Here is a 16,595-nt window from a genome sequence, read left to right as displayed (position 1 = left end):
GAAACACAAAAAACCACGAATAGCCAGAACCATCCTGAAGAACAGGAAGTTAGCAGGGGGAATCACAGTTCCAGACCTCTGGACATATTATAGGGCAGTGGTTATCAAAACAGCCTGGTACTGGCACAAAGATAGAGAGGAAGATCAATGGAGCAGAATAGAAACACCAGAAGGGAACCCACACAGATACAGCCAAATAATCTTTGACAAAAGGACAAACGATAATCCTGGCAAATGGGAAGGTCTGTTCAATAAATGCTGTTGGGACAACTGGTTGATAGCCTGTAGAAACAAAAAGATAGACCCACATCTCTCACCATACACCAAGATCAAATCTAAATGGATAAGAGATCTAAACCTACATCCAGAAACCTTCAAACTTTTGGAAGAAAATGTTGGAAATACTCTGCAAGATCTAGGGGTAGGTCCCGACTTCCTAAAAAGGACTCCAAAAGCAATAGAAATCAAGACCAGAATAAACAAATGGGACCTCATCAAACTAAGAAGCTTCTGTACAGCAAAGGAAACAATAAAGTAAAAAAGCAGCCCACAGAATGGGAGAAGATCTTTGCGCACTACGTAGGTGATAGAGGGCTAATCTCCAGAATATACAAAGAACTACAAAACAGCCAAAACACCAAAACAAACAAGCCACTCAAGATATTGGCACGGGAAATGGGCAGACAGTTCACAAAGGAACAAACCCAAATGGCAAATAAACATATGAAAAAATGCTCAAGTTCCCTGGCAATAAAGGAAATCCAAATTAAAACATCAATGAGGTACCACCTAACGCCAGTAAGACTGGCCCACATGAATAAAAGCACGAACAACACTTGTTGGCGAGGCTGCGGGGAAAAGGGAACCCTACTCCACTGCTGGTGGGGCTGCAGGCTGGTACAGCCTCTATGGAAATCAGTATGGAGAACATTCAAACAACTCAAAATCAACTTACCGTATGATCCAGCAATAGCACTCCTAGGAATATATCCAGAACACCTGTTTTATGAGAAACCAACATGCACTCCTATGTTCATAGCAACACAATCAGTAATTGCCAAAACATGGAAGCAGCCAAAATGCCCATCAACAGAGGATTGGATAAGAAAGTTATGGTTCATCTACTCCATGGAATACTACTCAGCTATTAAAAAAAACAAAATGCAGTTCTTTGTGGCCAAATGGGCCAAACTGGAAACCATAATGCTAAGGGAAATGAGCCAATCCCAAAAGGTTAAATACCACATGTTTGCCTTAATTTAAGATGATATGATGTTATGTATAACATGTTATGTTATGTATGTTATATGTTGTGTATAAACTAAAATTGAAATGTCAATGAGGTGGTCACAGAAGGTGGTTAAGAACTCGCATTTACTTTTAACATATTGGTTACTCATTACTATGTCAATTAATTCCATAATGATGTAAATTTTTGCTGATGGTATGTTGGAGCTTTTAATTGACTGGGATGATACTCTGCTGGCTCTGTCTTCAGACCAGAGAGGGTCTACCTAAGAAGCCGTTGAACTTGACTGGACAATAAGATGCTGGACTCTATGCTTGGTATATGCTTGCAATGGGGGAATCTCAACTGAACTTGAGCTGTGGTTATGCAACAAGGTGGAGGAATCCACCATGGTGGAAGGGTTTGGGGAGGGGTGGGGAGAATCCAAGTACCTACGAAACTGTGTTACATAATACAATGTAATTAATGAATTAAAAATAATGAATAAATAAATAAAATGATAGGATGTGCTGTTTGACCTTGGAGTACATGTGTCAGGACTCTGTCTCCTCAGCTGCTGATGCCTGTGTAGAGAAGAGCACGCACAGGTGGCACGTGGGGGACATGACAGCCAGCTCATCTAGGCCATCAAGGGATATCGACTGCCTCATCAGTGAATGGAAAGCAGAGCAGGTGGGACAATTTTCCTGGCCAAGCTTTGAAGCATGATCTTGGGTCTATGAGTTCACTAAGGTAGGCTTGGTCAACCAATAATTGACAAATAGTTGACAACAATTGGAAAGTTCTTCTCAACTCTGGAGCAATGAAAGCACTCAAGTGAAACCTTTACAAGGCTCTTACCCACATTGGGGTATCTAAGGCATCATCAAAGGACCATCTTCCATCTCTGGGTGCTGATGGAGTTTGACAGCAACAAGCATCTCCTCCCTCCCCCGCCAGTGGACACACGAGGAAAAAAAAGAACAAAACTGAAAATACGTGCCCACCTACCTTCCTCCACATCTGATCCTCCCCACCCTAGAGACCCACGTGTGTGTGCATCCCTCTCAATTATGTAAACAATAGTAAAAAGAAAATAAAAAGCAATGATACATAAAATAAAACATACCAGATTTTTATCCACAACAACGTATATTTCAATGCTTCTTTGGAATAACTTAGAAAAGTCAGTTCTCTGAAAAACACACAAAAGAGGTTTTAAGGAATTCATGAAAAATTACCTTTCTACTAAAATTATAGTCCAAAGATTGAGTGTAAAAATTGTACACATAAGAGAATTCTACAGCCATTTTCAATGTAATAGAATCTTGTGGGAAAAGTAAGATAATTTTAAGATTCACAGGTCACCAATCAAACTTGGCTCTGACAAAAAATAGTTTTACTTACAAAAAGTGTATTGAATCAAGTAAATTAAGAAAACAACACTTACTTCTGGATATTTTCTTACTGCATTCTTGGAGTCATAAAGCAAATTATTCATGTCATTTTCAAATAGACGAATAATACTTTCATCAGTTTTTTCTTCATAAATCAGGTGTACAAATCCTGATAGGGCCTCCATTGGTTCAATTCCATATGAGATATTTTTAAACTGAATTATGCCCCTGAATGTAGAAATATTTTTAAGTCTGACATGATTCTACCAAAATTAGAATCAAATATAAGACATTTTACTAGACTTTTTTAAATATTCAAAATCACCCTAATTTTTTTTTACTTTATTGTGTTGCTTATTTATGTCTTACAACAGAAGCATACCATGATAAAACAGTATGGATATTGTTTTATATTATGAATCTATGATTACGGTCTCCTGTGACACAGAGAAAACCAACTGTTTACAGAGACACACAGAAGAGGAAGCACCCATCATTGATCATTCCCTAAATCAATCAGTGGAATGGTTTGGATCTCTTCCTAGCTGAAGCCAGGAACCAGGAATTTAATCAAGGTCTCCCATGTGGATGGCAGCAACCCAATGACTTGAGACCAAATTGCTGTCCCTCAGGCTAAAGTCAAAGTCAACAGTTGGAGCCAAACTCAAAAGCAGGTACTCTAATGTGGGGGGGCCAGGCATCTTACCTGCTGGGCCAAATACCTCCTCCTTTTTATCATTTTAAAGAAATTGTAGATCTGGGTTTAAATATGCTAAGCCCCATTCCCAATATCCAGATTTTCTATGCCTTTCTACCTATGCTTTTCATATTCTTATGTCCCTTCTCATTGATATACCTAACTCTCTTCTGATGCTTAAGTAATGTGTGTGTGGGGGCTGAAATGAAGATGTTTTGTGCATGAAAAATTACTAAGTACATAGCTACAGTGTTTATCATTCTCTGGCATTCTGCAGTTTCCAACATTCTTCAAATTATGAAATAAGAAAAAGAATTTTTAAAACCTGGAAAAGTGCTGAGAGACCAATCAATACCCTTTACACTCAAGGTTGCTCAACGTCTGAGCAGCAGCCTCTGTCAATACCAGTAGCACTCTCTCAGGTCTAGGGGGGACAACTCCAACTCATGGGTTCCTCTGACTCATTCCTTAGGGAACTGAAGTAACAAAACTGAATGTGGAAGTAGCAAAGACATGTCAAGGAGTAATTCATACATAAGCAGGATATAATATCGCCAGGATGAATGTCTCTAAATAGTCTACAACCTGAGTCCCGAACAAATGTTGAGTGTCACAAGAGAATTTGGGAAACCCGAAACATATCCATTATAATTGCAATCCATCTGAAAAAAAAAAATTTACAAATAAAAAACAAATGGATAACTTCTTTCAAAAAAGAAATCCCACAAGTCATTTACAACTATTACTTTAGCAACCCAAATACTTTAATATGACTTACAATTATCCAATGAATTTGTTTCGTGGAGAAATAAGCCCTAGTCCAGGGTATTAAATTCCAATTAATGTGTTAAGTGATTTTCTAAAAATTGACAAAATATTTTATATTGTTCATTGCAGAATAACTCTATTAAAAAGCTAAGTTTTACCTGAGTTATCAAAGGTGTATGAAGCTCTTCATCATTTTTGCCATAATAATGAGTAACCGCTGTTGGAGATAAAAATGATCTAGACAAAAATCATAAAAACATGCTCAGAAGAAATTTAGAAATCAGAAACGGTATTATTTATATATAATTCTTGTTTCTACTAAGGAATTTAAAGTGGTACCAATCTATTTGATATATCCTATTGTCTGAAGACTTTCATGTCAATTATATAACGTTCCAAGAGGGGCATTTTAGCTGAAGTGTTGCACAATAACAAAAATTCAAATTAATCAAACACACTAACTTGCTAGATGTATCAAAAAGAAATTGATAGATGACAGATGTAAAAAGATTCCAAACACAGGCCTTTTTCCAAGTTTCAGACTTCAGCCATTGAGCTATTTATAAAAACCCTATATATGTGTGTGAGGGGTTGTTGTTTTTGTTTGTTTTGTTTTTGTTTTGCTTTTGTTTATTTTTTAGTACAGCTTACTACTAAATCTACGCCCTTATATACCTGCTCAACCTCCTCAGGAGTTCAAATTCTTGTCTTCATGTTGCAGTGGGGAGGAAAAGCCCACCCCAAAATCTTGCAGGAGCTAAAAAGCAAACTACCCCTTTCTCTCAACAATATTCTTCTGTTATACTGTGATGGATATATATTTTTGAGCAACAACTAAAGTATTTGAAATTTCTGTTCTAAGTGTCATAGTCAAAATTCTGTTTATTTAGTAATATATTCAAATGTGTCTTTTTATATTATAAATTCTTTAACCATGCACTATGGCTGATTCTATTTTATATGTCTAATATTTTGACTGATATGTAGGAGGGAATGGTACTTTTCAATTGCAATTATTCTACTAGCAGATGTTTTAACAAGTCAGTAAACCAAAGAATTAAGATTTTAAGTGACAAAATAATAACTTACTGTTTTTTGACATGGATAAAATACTGCTTTCCTTCTAAAGTAATTACATAACCAATCTGTAACAAGAGTAACCAAAAAAAATCAGATTTGTTTTTGTATTAATACTTAGTAATACGTGCTTATTATTAGAAGTAACAAATTTATTATAAGAAATAAATTTGTAAATAATGTACTAAGTAATACGCTTTCTCTAAGTACTGTCATAAAAAGATTGACAAAATATATACACAAAAAGCCATTCTATTGATGTTCCTTCCTGTATTGATATTTGAAACCTCAGGACTCTAAACTTGAAAACAAGGATACACACCATGCATGCATCTGCCTTTCATCGTATTCGCATTTCTGGCACAGAAACTAAAGTGACGATTTTTGATTCTTATCTCTAAAAGACCCTCCCAGAATATCACAGAAAAATGTCTTGGGCTGGTGTTGTAGAAGACAACGGTAACCTCTTGGGATAACCTCCTCCCATACCCCAATGCTGGTTAGTGTCCCAGCTACTCACTTCGAATCCAGCCTCCTGCTAATTCATCCTGGAAGGCAGCAGGTGGTGGTTGCGGTACTTGGGCCCCTGGCTCCCATGTAGGAAGCTCAGATCAGGACCTGATCATCTGACCTCGATAGCCCTGGCTGCTGTGATCATTGGGGAAGAGAACCAGCAGAAGGAAGGGGTGTGTGTGTGTTTGTGTGTGTGTGTGTGTGTGTGTGTGTACACCTATTTCTACCTTTTAGATAGGTGAAAATGACTAAACATTTTCAAAAATGAAACTGTTGGTTTGCTTATCCCCAGCCACCCTGGAAGGCAAACTCCTCTGGCTCATTGACAAAATCAATCCCAATAAAGGGAGCTATAAGAAATGTGATACAGTCCTAGCACAGTAGCCTGGTGGCTAAATCCTCACTTTACATCTGCCAGGATCCCAAATGGGTGCTGGTTCATATCCCAGCTGCTCCACTTCCCATCCAGCTCCCTGTTTGTGGCCTGGGAAAGCAGTCGAGGACGGTCCAAAGCCTCAGAACCCTGCACTTGCGTGGGAGACCTGGAGGAGGCTAATGGCTCCTGGCTCCTGGTTTGGGATTGGCTCAGCTGTGGCCATTGCTGTCACTTGGGGAGTGAACCAGTAGGCAGAAGCGCTTTCTCTCTGTATCTCCTTTCCTCTATATATCTGCCTTTCCAATTAAAAAACAAAAAACAAAAAAAGATAAATCCTTAAAAAAAAAAGGAAATCTGATACTTTGCATAGTATTATCACAGTTAAGTCCCACTGCATGTTGCTTATCTATGTAAACAAACACATTCTTATGGAACATAAAGTAGCAGAGGAAAGAGGCAGAGGAGAGACTACATCCCACAAGAAAAAAGTTGGTGCTTACTTAAGTTATGCATTCGGCCGTTTCAAAGTTATTTTAGCCAGAGACACAGTCACTGAAGTTTCTAATCAGTTAATTTTGTATTAGATAAATGCTATAGCAAGAGAAACATGAAGGGTTGGCCTTGCGGCAGAATGGGTTGAGCCACCACTGGCAATGTCACCATTCCGTATAGGTGCTGCTTCGAGTATGGCAGCTACACTTCTATCCAAGTCCATTAACTGAGTGCAATTCCGTTAATGTGCCTGGGAACGCAGCAGCAGTGACCCCAAGCATTTGGGCCCCACGTAGGAAACCTGGGGCAGGAGTTTCTGTCCTCTGGCTTTACCCTGGCCTTGCCCAGCCACGGCTATCATCTCCCCACTCTTTTTGTAACTGACTTTAAAATTAATGAATAATTTTTTTAATAAACAAGGCATACACAAACCTTATAAGGTATTATGTCTGCCATCCCTTCACTTTTATAAGCCTTATTTTATTCATCTGATATATCATGTACAGTGGTTTTAGTTGTATTTAGTAAAGGAATAAGGTAAAGTGTATGTCATATATATTTCTGGAAGACCTTTATATCTTTATCTCTGTATCTAAATGTGTGTGTGTGTGTAAAACTCTTTTATATCTGGTACTTTTTAAATTAAAATATTTTAAAATTTTAAAGAATTTATTCTTCATATATTAGATTCCCATGGTCTTAGCAAATGAATAATTCCTATAATACAAATGCAGTTAAATTCCTAGGACCCTGGTTTTTTGTTTGTTTGTTTGTCTGCTTGCTTATTTGCTTGTTTTAAGTGGACTAAATGAATGGCAACATCCCATACAAAAGTTTTTGAGGAGTCAGCATTTGACCTGGTATTTGAGATGCCAACTGTCACACAGCCTGTGTTTTATTACCCAGTGTGAGCCCCAGGTCTGACTCCTGGTTCCAGCTGACTGTTAACATCAGCCAGGGGAGGCAGGGATGCTGGCACAAGTAACTAAGCTCCAGACACTCACACGGGAGACTTGGATTAAGTTCCCAGTTCACAATTGTAGCTTCTTTGCCTCTACAGACAATGAGCAAGTAACACCAGCAGGTGAAGTCTTTCTCTCTCTCTCTCTCTCTCTCTCTCTCTCTCTCTCTCTCTCTCTCTCCCTCAATCTCTGCCTCTCAAAGGCAAAATAAACAATTTTCAACTGTCTGGAATTCAGGGCCCAGTCCTGGCTAAATGGCTAAATACTCACCTTGCAAACCACAGTACTCACATTGGTTCATGTCTCAGCTGCTCCACTTTCCATCTAGCTTCCTGCTTATAGCCTGGGAAAGCAATAAAGGATGGCCCAAAGCCTTGGGACCCTGGTAAGACCAAGAGAAAGCTCCTGGCTCCTGGTTTCAGATAGGCTCAGTTCTAGTCTTTGCAGCCATTTGAGGTGTGAACCAGTAGATAGAAAATGGTTCTCATCGTTCTGTCTCCCTTCTTTCTGTAAATCTCATCTGACTTTCCAATTAATAAATTAAAACATCTCTTTTTAAAAGGGTCTGGAATTTAACAGGGCTCCTTTTGAGAAATACCTTTTATATTTTTAATTTTTATCTTTGAAAACAATTCTGCTTTAAAACTTGTTTTAAGATTATTTACTTGAAAAGGTATAGTTTCAGAGAGGGACAGAGAGAGATTCAGACACAAACACACACAGGAATATGGAGCTGCGGGGAGGTCCTCCATCTGTTGCCTCACTCCTCAAATGGCTACAAAGGCCTAGTTGGGAAAGAGCTGGACCTAGCCAAAGCCAATGGCCAGCAGATTCATCCATGCCACATGAGTGCATGGGCCCAAAGACTTAGGACAAACTCTGCTGCTTTCTCATGTGCATAAGCAGAAAAATGGATCGGAAGTAGAGCACCCAGCCCAGCAACTATCACCCATACGGGATGCCTACATCACAGGTTTTACCCTCTCTGCTACAGCGCCAGCCTGTGACATTAACCTGATGAAGTCCTCTCAATATAAAATACTTCTAGAAATGTTAATGTTCACTCTATTACCGGTGAGGTTGCAAATGGAAATAGGTGAAATTTACTGGGAACTGAAATACAAGTGCTCCTTGTTTTAAAGTACCAGATAACTTATCTGAAATGCATTCAAGTATTTCATGCAAAACAGAACTTTAGAGATGATGAACTTGAATTTTAGCAGAGGACATGTTGGTAAATGAAACTAGCTAAACAGGGTTAACTAAGTCCATAGCCAGAATCCCACAGGGGCACCTGTTCGTGTCCCGACTGCTCCACTTCCCACCCAGCTCCCTGCTTGTGGCCTAGGAAAGCACTAGAAGATGGCCGAAAGCCTTGAGACCCTGCACCCGCATGGCAGACCCACAACAAGCTCCTGGCTCCTGGTTTCAGATCGGCTCAGCTCTGGCCATTATAGCCACTTGGGGAGTGGACCTGAGGACGGAAGATCTTTCTCTCTGTCTCTCCTTCCCTCTGTATATCTGCTTTTCCAATAAAAATGAATAAATCTTTTTTAAAATTACATTTAAAAAAACTAGCTAACCACAGAAAGACTAGGAAAGAGCTAATGGGGAAAGGAGAAACATAAAATGAGGAGTATATTCATCTGTGAAAAAAAGAACATAGATTTTTAAACCTATAAAAGGGGAAAACTTGGAGATGGATGATTATAATGCAAATTGGTTATTTCATACCAGAAGCAGCAGCATGAGAATCAGATTCTCCTGAAGAATTATCACGAAAAGAACATCCAATAATATCTCTACAAATACTATGAAACCTATGTGCTAATTACTGCAAAAATAAGCCTTAATGCAGTGGCCTAGCAGCTAAAGTCCTCTCCTTGATCACACCAGCATCCCATGCATGTGCCAGCTCCACTTCCCATCCAGCTCCCTGCTTGTGACCTGGGAAAGCAGTCAAGGACAGCCCAAAGCCTTGGGACCCTGCACCCGCGTGGGAGACCTGGAGGAAGTTCCTGGCTCCTGGCTTCCGATCAGCTCAGCACCGGCCGTTGCGGTCACTTGGGGAGTGAATCATTGGACACAAGATCTTCCTCTCTGACTCTCCTCCTCTCTGTATATCTGACTTTGCAATAAAAATAAATAAATCTTTAAAAAAAATGCCCCAAGGATTATCCACATGCAGATCCTTCCTGATTTACTAAGCTGGGCCAAGGCTACGGCAATCTGTAAAGTTGGGAATAAGGTACTAGAAAATTCAGCAATCAAGACAGATGACGTTTTAATGCAGCATCTTTAAAAATCACTGTTAGTGTAAAAACCATCCTCGGTGGAAACATATCTTGAAATGTTTTAAAAATAAAAATAAGACAGGCTTTGGAGCCTACGCTCACATGCTTGTTTTTACTTGCTTCAACTGAATCCTAGCTCTGGGGAAAGCCCTAGAGTTTGCCATCTCCATTAAATGATGTGTTTGGGAGAACCGGTCCCTAAAACCCTTCATCCTGAACAGAATCCCAATCTCACACCCTTAGGGATCAAAATATCCTGCCCCTTCGCTCTTGGGAGCCACCAACGCTGCTTCCAGCCCACACGTCATAGCTGTAGTCATCATGTTAAGGAAATGTATCAGCATGTAAAACACATCAGGACTGTGCTCCAATTACATTATTTTCTGGATTTTCGTTGGCGTTGGATGATGAAATCTTCTCAGGAACTGTGGTCTGTATAAAGTTCTTTTGAGTATCTAAAAACCAAGAGCAAATAGTGTCATTTTGTTTGTTGTGATCTTAGACTACTAAATCTAATTCTGCAACTTTTCTCTACATTTGCAGATACTTTAACTCATCGATACTTCTTTTCCTTCCCAATCTTTCGAGTCACTGTTAATGACATTTTTTTTCCTAACCCTTCATGAAGTGTTTATCCATCTCAGTGTATGCTCACGGTTCTGTCTTTTGAAACTAGACCAAGTAAACACTTGACAGCAATGGCGTCAAGAGGTATGGGCACTAGGATAATCCGGTTAATGCTGCGGCAAGAGGTGAGAACCCTGATAATGAAGAAGGAAAATTTCTTGGAGAATGGGAAGCAAACAGAGCATCGAAGCAAGGAAAAGTCGGGGCCCGGACAGGTGGCCCCCAAATCCAGATCCCTTGGGTGAGCAAAGTCCCGCTCAGGAGCTTGGCCCGAGACTCACCAATGCCTGCGTGCAGACCACCGAGTCCTGAGACAAACGCTAGAAGCAGCAGCATGGCTCCGCTGTTGAAGGAGCAGGGCTGGGTCTAACAGCAGTTGAGACGTTGAGGTGGCGGCAGGAGCGCGGCTCGTGGAGCGTGACCGTGACCAGATGCAGTGGGGCGCGAGGAGGCGTGGTGGCCGGAGGGGCGCACGGAGGCCATTCCTGGGAGAGGAGGGACTGACAGGCTTCGGGCAACCCGATCTTTCCTTTTTTGTGAGAGCGGTATTTCCAAATATTGTGAAGAAAAAAACAAATTAGAAAAACGTCCCAGTTATTGCATTCTTCCCGGCACAGCTGAATGAGAAACGTGGCAAAGGGCATATTCCAAGCAAGAGGTGGCAAAGCCTGACTGAACATTTCAAGGGTGAGTATGTTATCACTGGACGACTACTTGAGTGTGAGATACCCATATTCTCAAATCTTGAAGCCCCTCATTTTGGTTTTATTTATTTTTTTTTTATTATTATATTTTTTGTAATCTTTACATAGTTAATTACGGTAAAAAGGTTCAAGGGCTATAGGGAAGTGGATAAGACTATTATTTCCATATTGTTTCCTTCATGTGTCTGAGGTAAAGGGGGATATTGAGGGAGAAGCCCCACCCAGTCTCCCACTCACGCCAAATCCCGGATGTGGGTCATGCTCTGAGATACTTGCTTAAGTGGTTTTGATAGTTCACCAGTTATGAATCGCTGCCAGTCTCGCCCCTCCAAGCACGATGAGGTCATTGAACTCATTTTGGTTTTAAATCGCCATTAAAACCTGCCTCTATTGGAACACAAAGCTCTTACTGTTTATTTATTTAAGATTGACACTGCACCCTGACAATTTCCATTTTGCAACTAGTTAAGTATGTAGACAGCCATGCCCCCACTGTAACACTACTTTTTTTTTCCAAAAGTATGTTTGCCTTGCTTTAAAATTATTTGAAAACAAGAGAAGATATTACCAGAACAACGCTCTGAAAAAGAAACAAATGCTCAAGGAGTAAAATTACAATAGACGGAATCACCGATGTTTAAACAACTGGTCACTGGACTATCAGGTTGAGGATCTCTTCCTTAAAGAACTGGGAAAGGGAAGATGGAGGGTCACATCCACAAGCAAAATGGAGAGATGAAGAGAAAATAAAACTATCGCTCTCCACACAGCAGCATTTCCAAGAGGAAGAATCGAATCGGGAGGAATACTTACGTGGGCTCATGGAAAGCATTTCTGTAAACTTAAAATGGTCATAGATGCAAAAGATTGACAGTGCAAACTGGATATTGAACACAAACCTATAAAATAGTGGATGTGAATAGGATTTTGGGGGTGTTTTCATTATAAAATAATTGTTAAATGCTTGGTAGGATAAATATATAAATATAAATATATATGTATTTACCCTGTTCACATTATATAATGAGATATTACATATCCTCCCATAATTTCAAATATCTTCAATGTTTGGAGCAACATTTCTCCGAATTCTGAGCCCTAAGCAAAGCATACCGTTACCCTAAATACTTAAGCACAAACAACTTTTAGTTTGATAACACTCTCAGTTAACACCCCACAATTTGTCACCTCTGTGTAGACTGGATCCCAAGAAATTGGTGCAGTATGTTTGAGCCAGGTGTGTTTTGGTAGTGCATGGATCCCCTAGGGGTATTTGGGCATTTCTTTGCAAAGTCCCTTCTGTCCACCCTCTTTTCAGAAAAGCCTTGGTTAACCATCATTTAGCATTTTTGGGTTTTTTCCCAGTTTGTTTTGTTTCTTCCCTGGAGGATGGGGAGGGGTTCTTTGAAAGTCCCACTACATTCCTCCTTGTGATTCTCAGGGTGTCTTTTGTCTATTGGGGTCTAATTCGTACTGTTGTCTTATGACCTGTATTCCCACATCATGATTTGGACTTTTTATCAACCGTAGTCTCTATGAGGCTAAAATTGACCTCTCTCAATAGACAGAGGATTAGGTAGATTTTCAGCATTCATCCCACCAAGCCTTTGAGAACTTTGAAACCTCCTCTGAAGAAGAAGTAGGGGACCATTCTCCCAATCAGCTGTTGGGATTTTCTCCACTCCAAATTTGAATGAGGACATGGGGAGTTTTTAATCTAATAGGCATTTGCTTTTTTTTTTAATTTTTTAAAAGATTTATTTATTTATGGAAAAGTCAGATATACAGAGAGGAGGAGAAAGCCAGGGGAAAATCCTCCTATGGCTGATTCAGTCCCCAAGTGACCACAACAGCCAGAGCTGAGCCAATCTGAAACCAGGAGTCAGGAGCTTCTGCCTGGTCTCTCACGCAGGTGCAGGGTTCCAAGGTTTTCGGCCGTCCTTGACTGCTTTCCCAGGCCACAAGCAGGGAGTTGGATGGGAAGCAGGGCTGTCCACAAATTGGTGCCCTTATGACACCCCAACATGTACAAGGCGAGGACTTTAACCTCTAGGCAGCCGTGCTGGGCCCAGGCAATTGCTTTTAGGATCCTCTCAGAGTCATCTCTTTGTAGCCAGCAGTTACACATGTTGAATTTTCCACAAACTCCCTCCTTCAGAGACAAGCAGATAAGCTAGAGCCAGGCAGTTTTGGTGTACATCTGGGTTCCTTGTTTAACCAGCATGTGAAAAGCCATCACAGTTTTACTAAAATCTGTGCTACAACTTCTGTCTTAGCACTGTGGTTTAACATATGATTGGGAGGGCCCGGCGGCATGGCCTAGCGGCTAACGTCCTCGCCTTGAACGCCCCGGGATCCCATATGGGCGCCGGTTCTAATCCCGGCAGCTCCACTTCCCATCCAGCTCCCTGCTTGTGGCCTGGGAAAGCAGTCGAGGATGGCCCAAAGCTTTGGGACCCTGCACCCACGTGGGAGACCTGGAGGAGGTTCCTGGTTCCCGGCATCGGATCGGTGCGTACCGGCCCGTTGCGGCTCACTTGGGGAGTGAATCATCAGATGGAAGATCTTCCTCTCTGTTTCTCCTCCTCTCTGTATATCCAGCTTTCCAATAATAATAAAATCTTAAAAAAAAAAAAACATATGATTGGGAATACAGTAATCCCTACAACTATCCTGTATTCAGGTAATAGGACCACAGTACTATGTTTAGGGTGCCATTTTAGTCACCAGCCTTTACCGACAGGACCCCTCTTTTTCCTCAGCCCCCGCAACCTGATACACTGGAATTTTCAGCTGGTTTTGGTGATGGCATTGTAGAACTTCGAGTCCAGACAGGCTGTCTTTTCCATTGGGGTGGAAAAATGTTATTCCAATGTGCAAAACAATATTTTCCAACAATGGAATTTTTAAGTATCTATATTCCACTGTCTGCCTTGGGAAGCTTGATTTTATTAATGTGTTCAAGGGGGTTTAACTCTGGCATCCCAGGGCCATTCATCTCCCATATGAGTTCTTCCACAGACATAGAAAGAGCAAATCTTTAGAGACTGTGTTGCAGCCTCTGAAATTTTGGAACAAATTATGAGTTATACCTGACATGGGAGGAAGCTTAGATTTTGTTTTGGTTTTGCTTTGCGGGATGATAGGAATGCATCCCTTATGTCTAGTGAGAGCAAAAGACACGCCCCTTCTTTACATTTAATTTGCACTGTTAATAATAATATTCTCCATTATTTCCTTAAGTTTAGATGATTCCCAGGTCTGGCTCTAAAATGCATGGCAGGTGCGATGGCCCAGTCACAAGACCCCCTGAATCCCTGCTGGGCTGTAGCCCAGACCTAGCTACTACACACCTGGCCTGGCTCTCTCCCAATACTGGTTCCCACTTTCACCTGTGGGTGCTGAGGCCAGACTGTCCCCCACCTCCCCAGCCCTGGTTCTCACAAACACTGGCAGGTGTACCCACCTAATGAATACTAACAATGCATGCTAGTCCCCTGCCCTGGCTCTCATGTGCAGTGGCGATTGCAGTGGTGACCTGCCCTGCCCCACATACTGACTTTTATTCTTATCAATGGGTGCAATGGTGTCACTTGATTTGTCCTAGATTGAACTTGCTGGCAGGTACATTTCTTCAATGAATGCTCCTAAAACCTTTGTCAAAATCAGTTTATTGCATGTATATGACTTTTGGGTACTCCATTCTGTTCTGCTGATCAAGGTATCTGTTGCCTGTACAGGGTCACCCTCCAGAATCCCTACCAATTTGGCCCCCTAACCCAGCACTCACCCATGCCAGAGGGTCCTATATCCTGACCCACCATGTCCCAGTTTCCCAACCCAATGAATACTAGCAAATGTAACAGCCTATCTCTGAGAGATCCTCCAAGAATCCCTGCCTTGCTCACTCACAGACCTAACTCTCCTACACATCAACAAGTGTAGTGGTTTAGTCCTGACATAACCTCCATTCCCTTCCCCATCTGCTCCATCATCTATTCCCACTCTTACTTAAATGCATGAACAGTGGCCTGTTTCTGTGGAGATGTCCAGAAGCCATTTTCTACAGCTCAGTAGTCCTTAGTGGCCTCCTTCTGGCCTGTCCCTAGTTTGGTGTACAACCACAGTGAGAACCCTACCCTCCGAACTTCTTTTGGGAGCTCCTTCTTCTTCTTGTCGCTTGTCTAGGCTAAGTTCCTGAAATAATCTAGGTATTAATTCATGTTTGATAAGTAGCTTGCAATATTTTCTATTCTGTCAGATACCTCTATTTCATTTGCTTTACACAGCTTGTTCCTCTAGCTGGTCCTTTAGCTAAACCTGCAGGATCGGGAAGTTTCCTGTCCATTCATCTTCTTATCAACTGTTCCTGGGCCTTTCAGAGGGGATTCCACTGGCTCTGTCTCCCACAATAGCAAAGATTCTGAATGTCCTTCTACAAAGGCCTACACGAACTTCTTACAGTATTTTTCTTTATACCATATATAGTGATTCTATAGCTTGAGCTCTTAGCATGATCCATGTATGTGAACATGCAGGCACAGCAGCTGGGATGCCAACTCAGGTGCTCATCTCAGCAAACATCTGTGTTTCCAGAGCTAGGCACCGCTATGACAGAGGTCTAGGGTTTTTCTCTTTCCTCCTCCTGCCACTATGGCAGGAAATACAGGTCTTTTCTATCTCAAAACCCCCTCCCATCACTAGGACAGGAGCTTTCCTTTTCTCAGCTTTTCTAATAAATCTTGCTTTAAAACTAAACTGTGTCCAAGAATTGAGGTTGCTGCCGTATTCAGGGTCAAAAATCCTGCAACACTTTCACCACTCTCTATCTGCGCAAAGTTTTAGATAGAGGTGACTGTTTAGTCCAGAGCAAAAGGTATAAAGTCTAGACGAAAACACTCTTAGATACCAGATGCGCAGCTGTGATAACACTGTGGGGGTGGCAAAGGAGGGGGTGCTGCAACGGCAAGGGGAAACAAGAAGGCAGATCAAGAAGCTAAACACCCTAGAAGCCCCCTGCTCCCCTGATGCCCTGCTCCCCTGCCCCCTGGCAGAGTGGAAACTGAATCAATATTCCCACAAGTTAACTTGTTTCAAAACCAAAAGTGGAGAATATCTCCCTTCTGGGCAATGGCAGTTTAAGCCAAACAGTAATTCCTGTCTAGAGACCCAGCTTTTACCCAGCAGTTTCACACCGGCTCAATGGCTTTTCCATGGACAACAGGGTGGCACTTTCACATTTGCAGACCCTCCATCATGACTGAGGTGGTAAGCAGGCAGTGTAAAACGTATGCTTGCAATAACCCCTGCCATGGGCACAAAGTGCCTCTGCAGATAAAAGCATAAATGGAGCCCTCCTGAAAAGCACTATTTTATAGTTTACCAAGCTCTGCAGTGTTCAAGGTTACAGAAGCCCACTGATTTTTGTGTACACATACACTAGGTTGGTAAAAGCACTCC

The 16,595-nt window shown here is 41.3% G+C and overlaps 1 protein-coding gene across 1 annotated transcript in view; it reads right to left on the bottom strand.

Annotated features, from left to right (window-relative positions):
• LOC105942513 (disintegrin and metalloproteinase domain-containing protein 5-like) overlaps positions 1-10,842 on the bottom strand; it is an 87,352-nt gene extending 76,510 nt beyond the window's left edge. The window contains exons 1-7 of the mRNA XM_058670468.1: positions 10,713-10,842; positions 10,180-10,259; positions 5,180-5,235; positions 4,249-4,327; positions 3,908-3,984; positions 2,679-2,853; positions 2,358-2,423 (exon numbers count right to left, since the gene is read on the bottom strand). Of these exons, the coding sequence (XP_058526451.1) occupies positions 2,358-2,423; positions 2,679-2,853; positions 3,908-3,984; positions 4,249-4,327; positions 5,180-5,235; positions 10,180-10,259; positions 10,713-10,767 (588 nt within the window). The 5' untranslated portion in view covers positions 10,768-10,842. The remainder of the gene's footprint in view (positions 1-2,357; positions 2,424-2,678; positions 2,854-3,907; positions 3,985-4,248; positions 4,328-5,179; positions 5,236-10,179; positions 10,260-10,712) is intronic.
• Between the last annotated feature and the right edge of the window lie 5,753 nt (positions 10,843-16,595).

This window comes from Ochotona princeps, chromosome 11 (assembly GCF_030435755.1).
Source record: "Ochotona princeps isolate mOchPri1 chromosome 11, mOchPri1.hap1, whole genome shotgun sequence".
In the NCBI taxonomy this organism is placed as follows: Eukaryota; Metazoa; Chordata; class Mammalia; order Lagomorpha; family Ochotonidae; genus Ochotona; species Ochotona princeps.
This window is presented reverse-complemented; position numbering and strand designations above follow the sequence as displayed.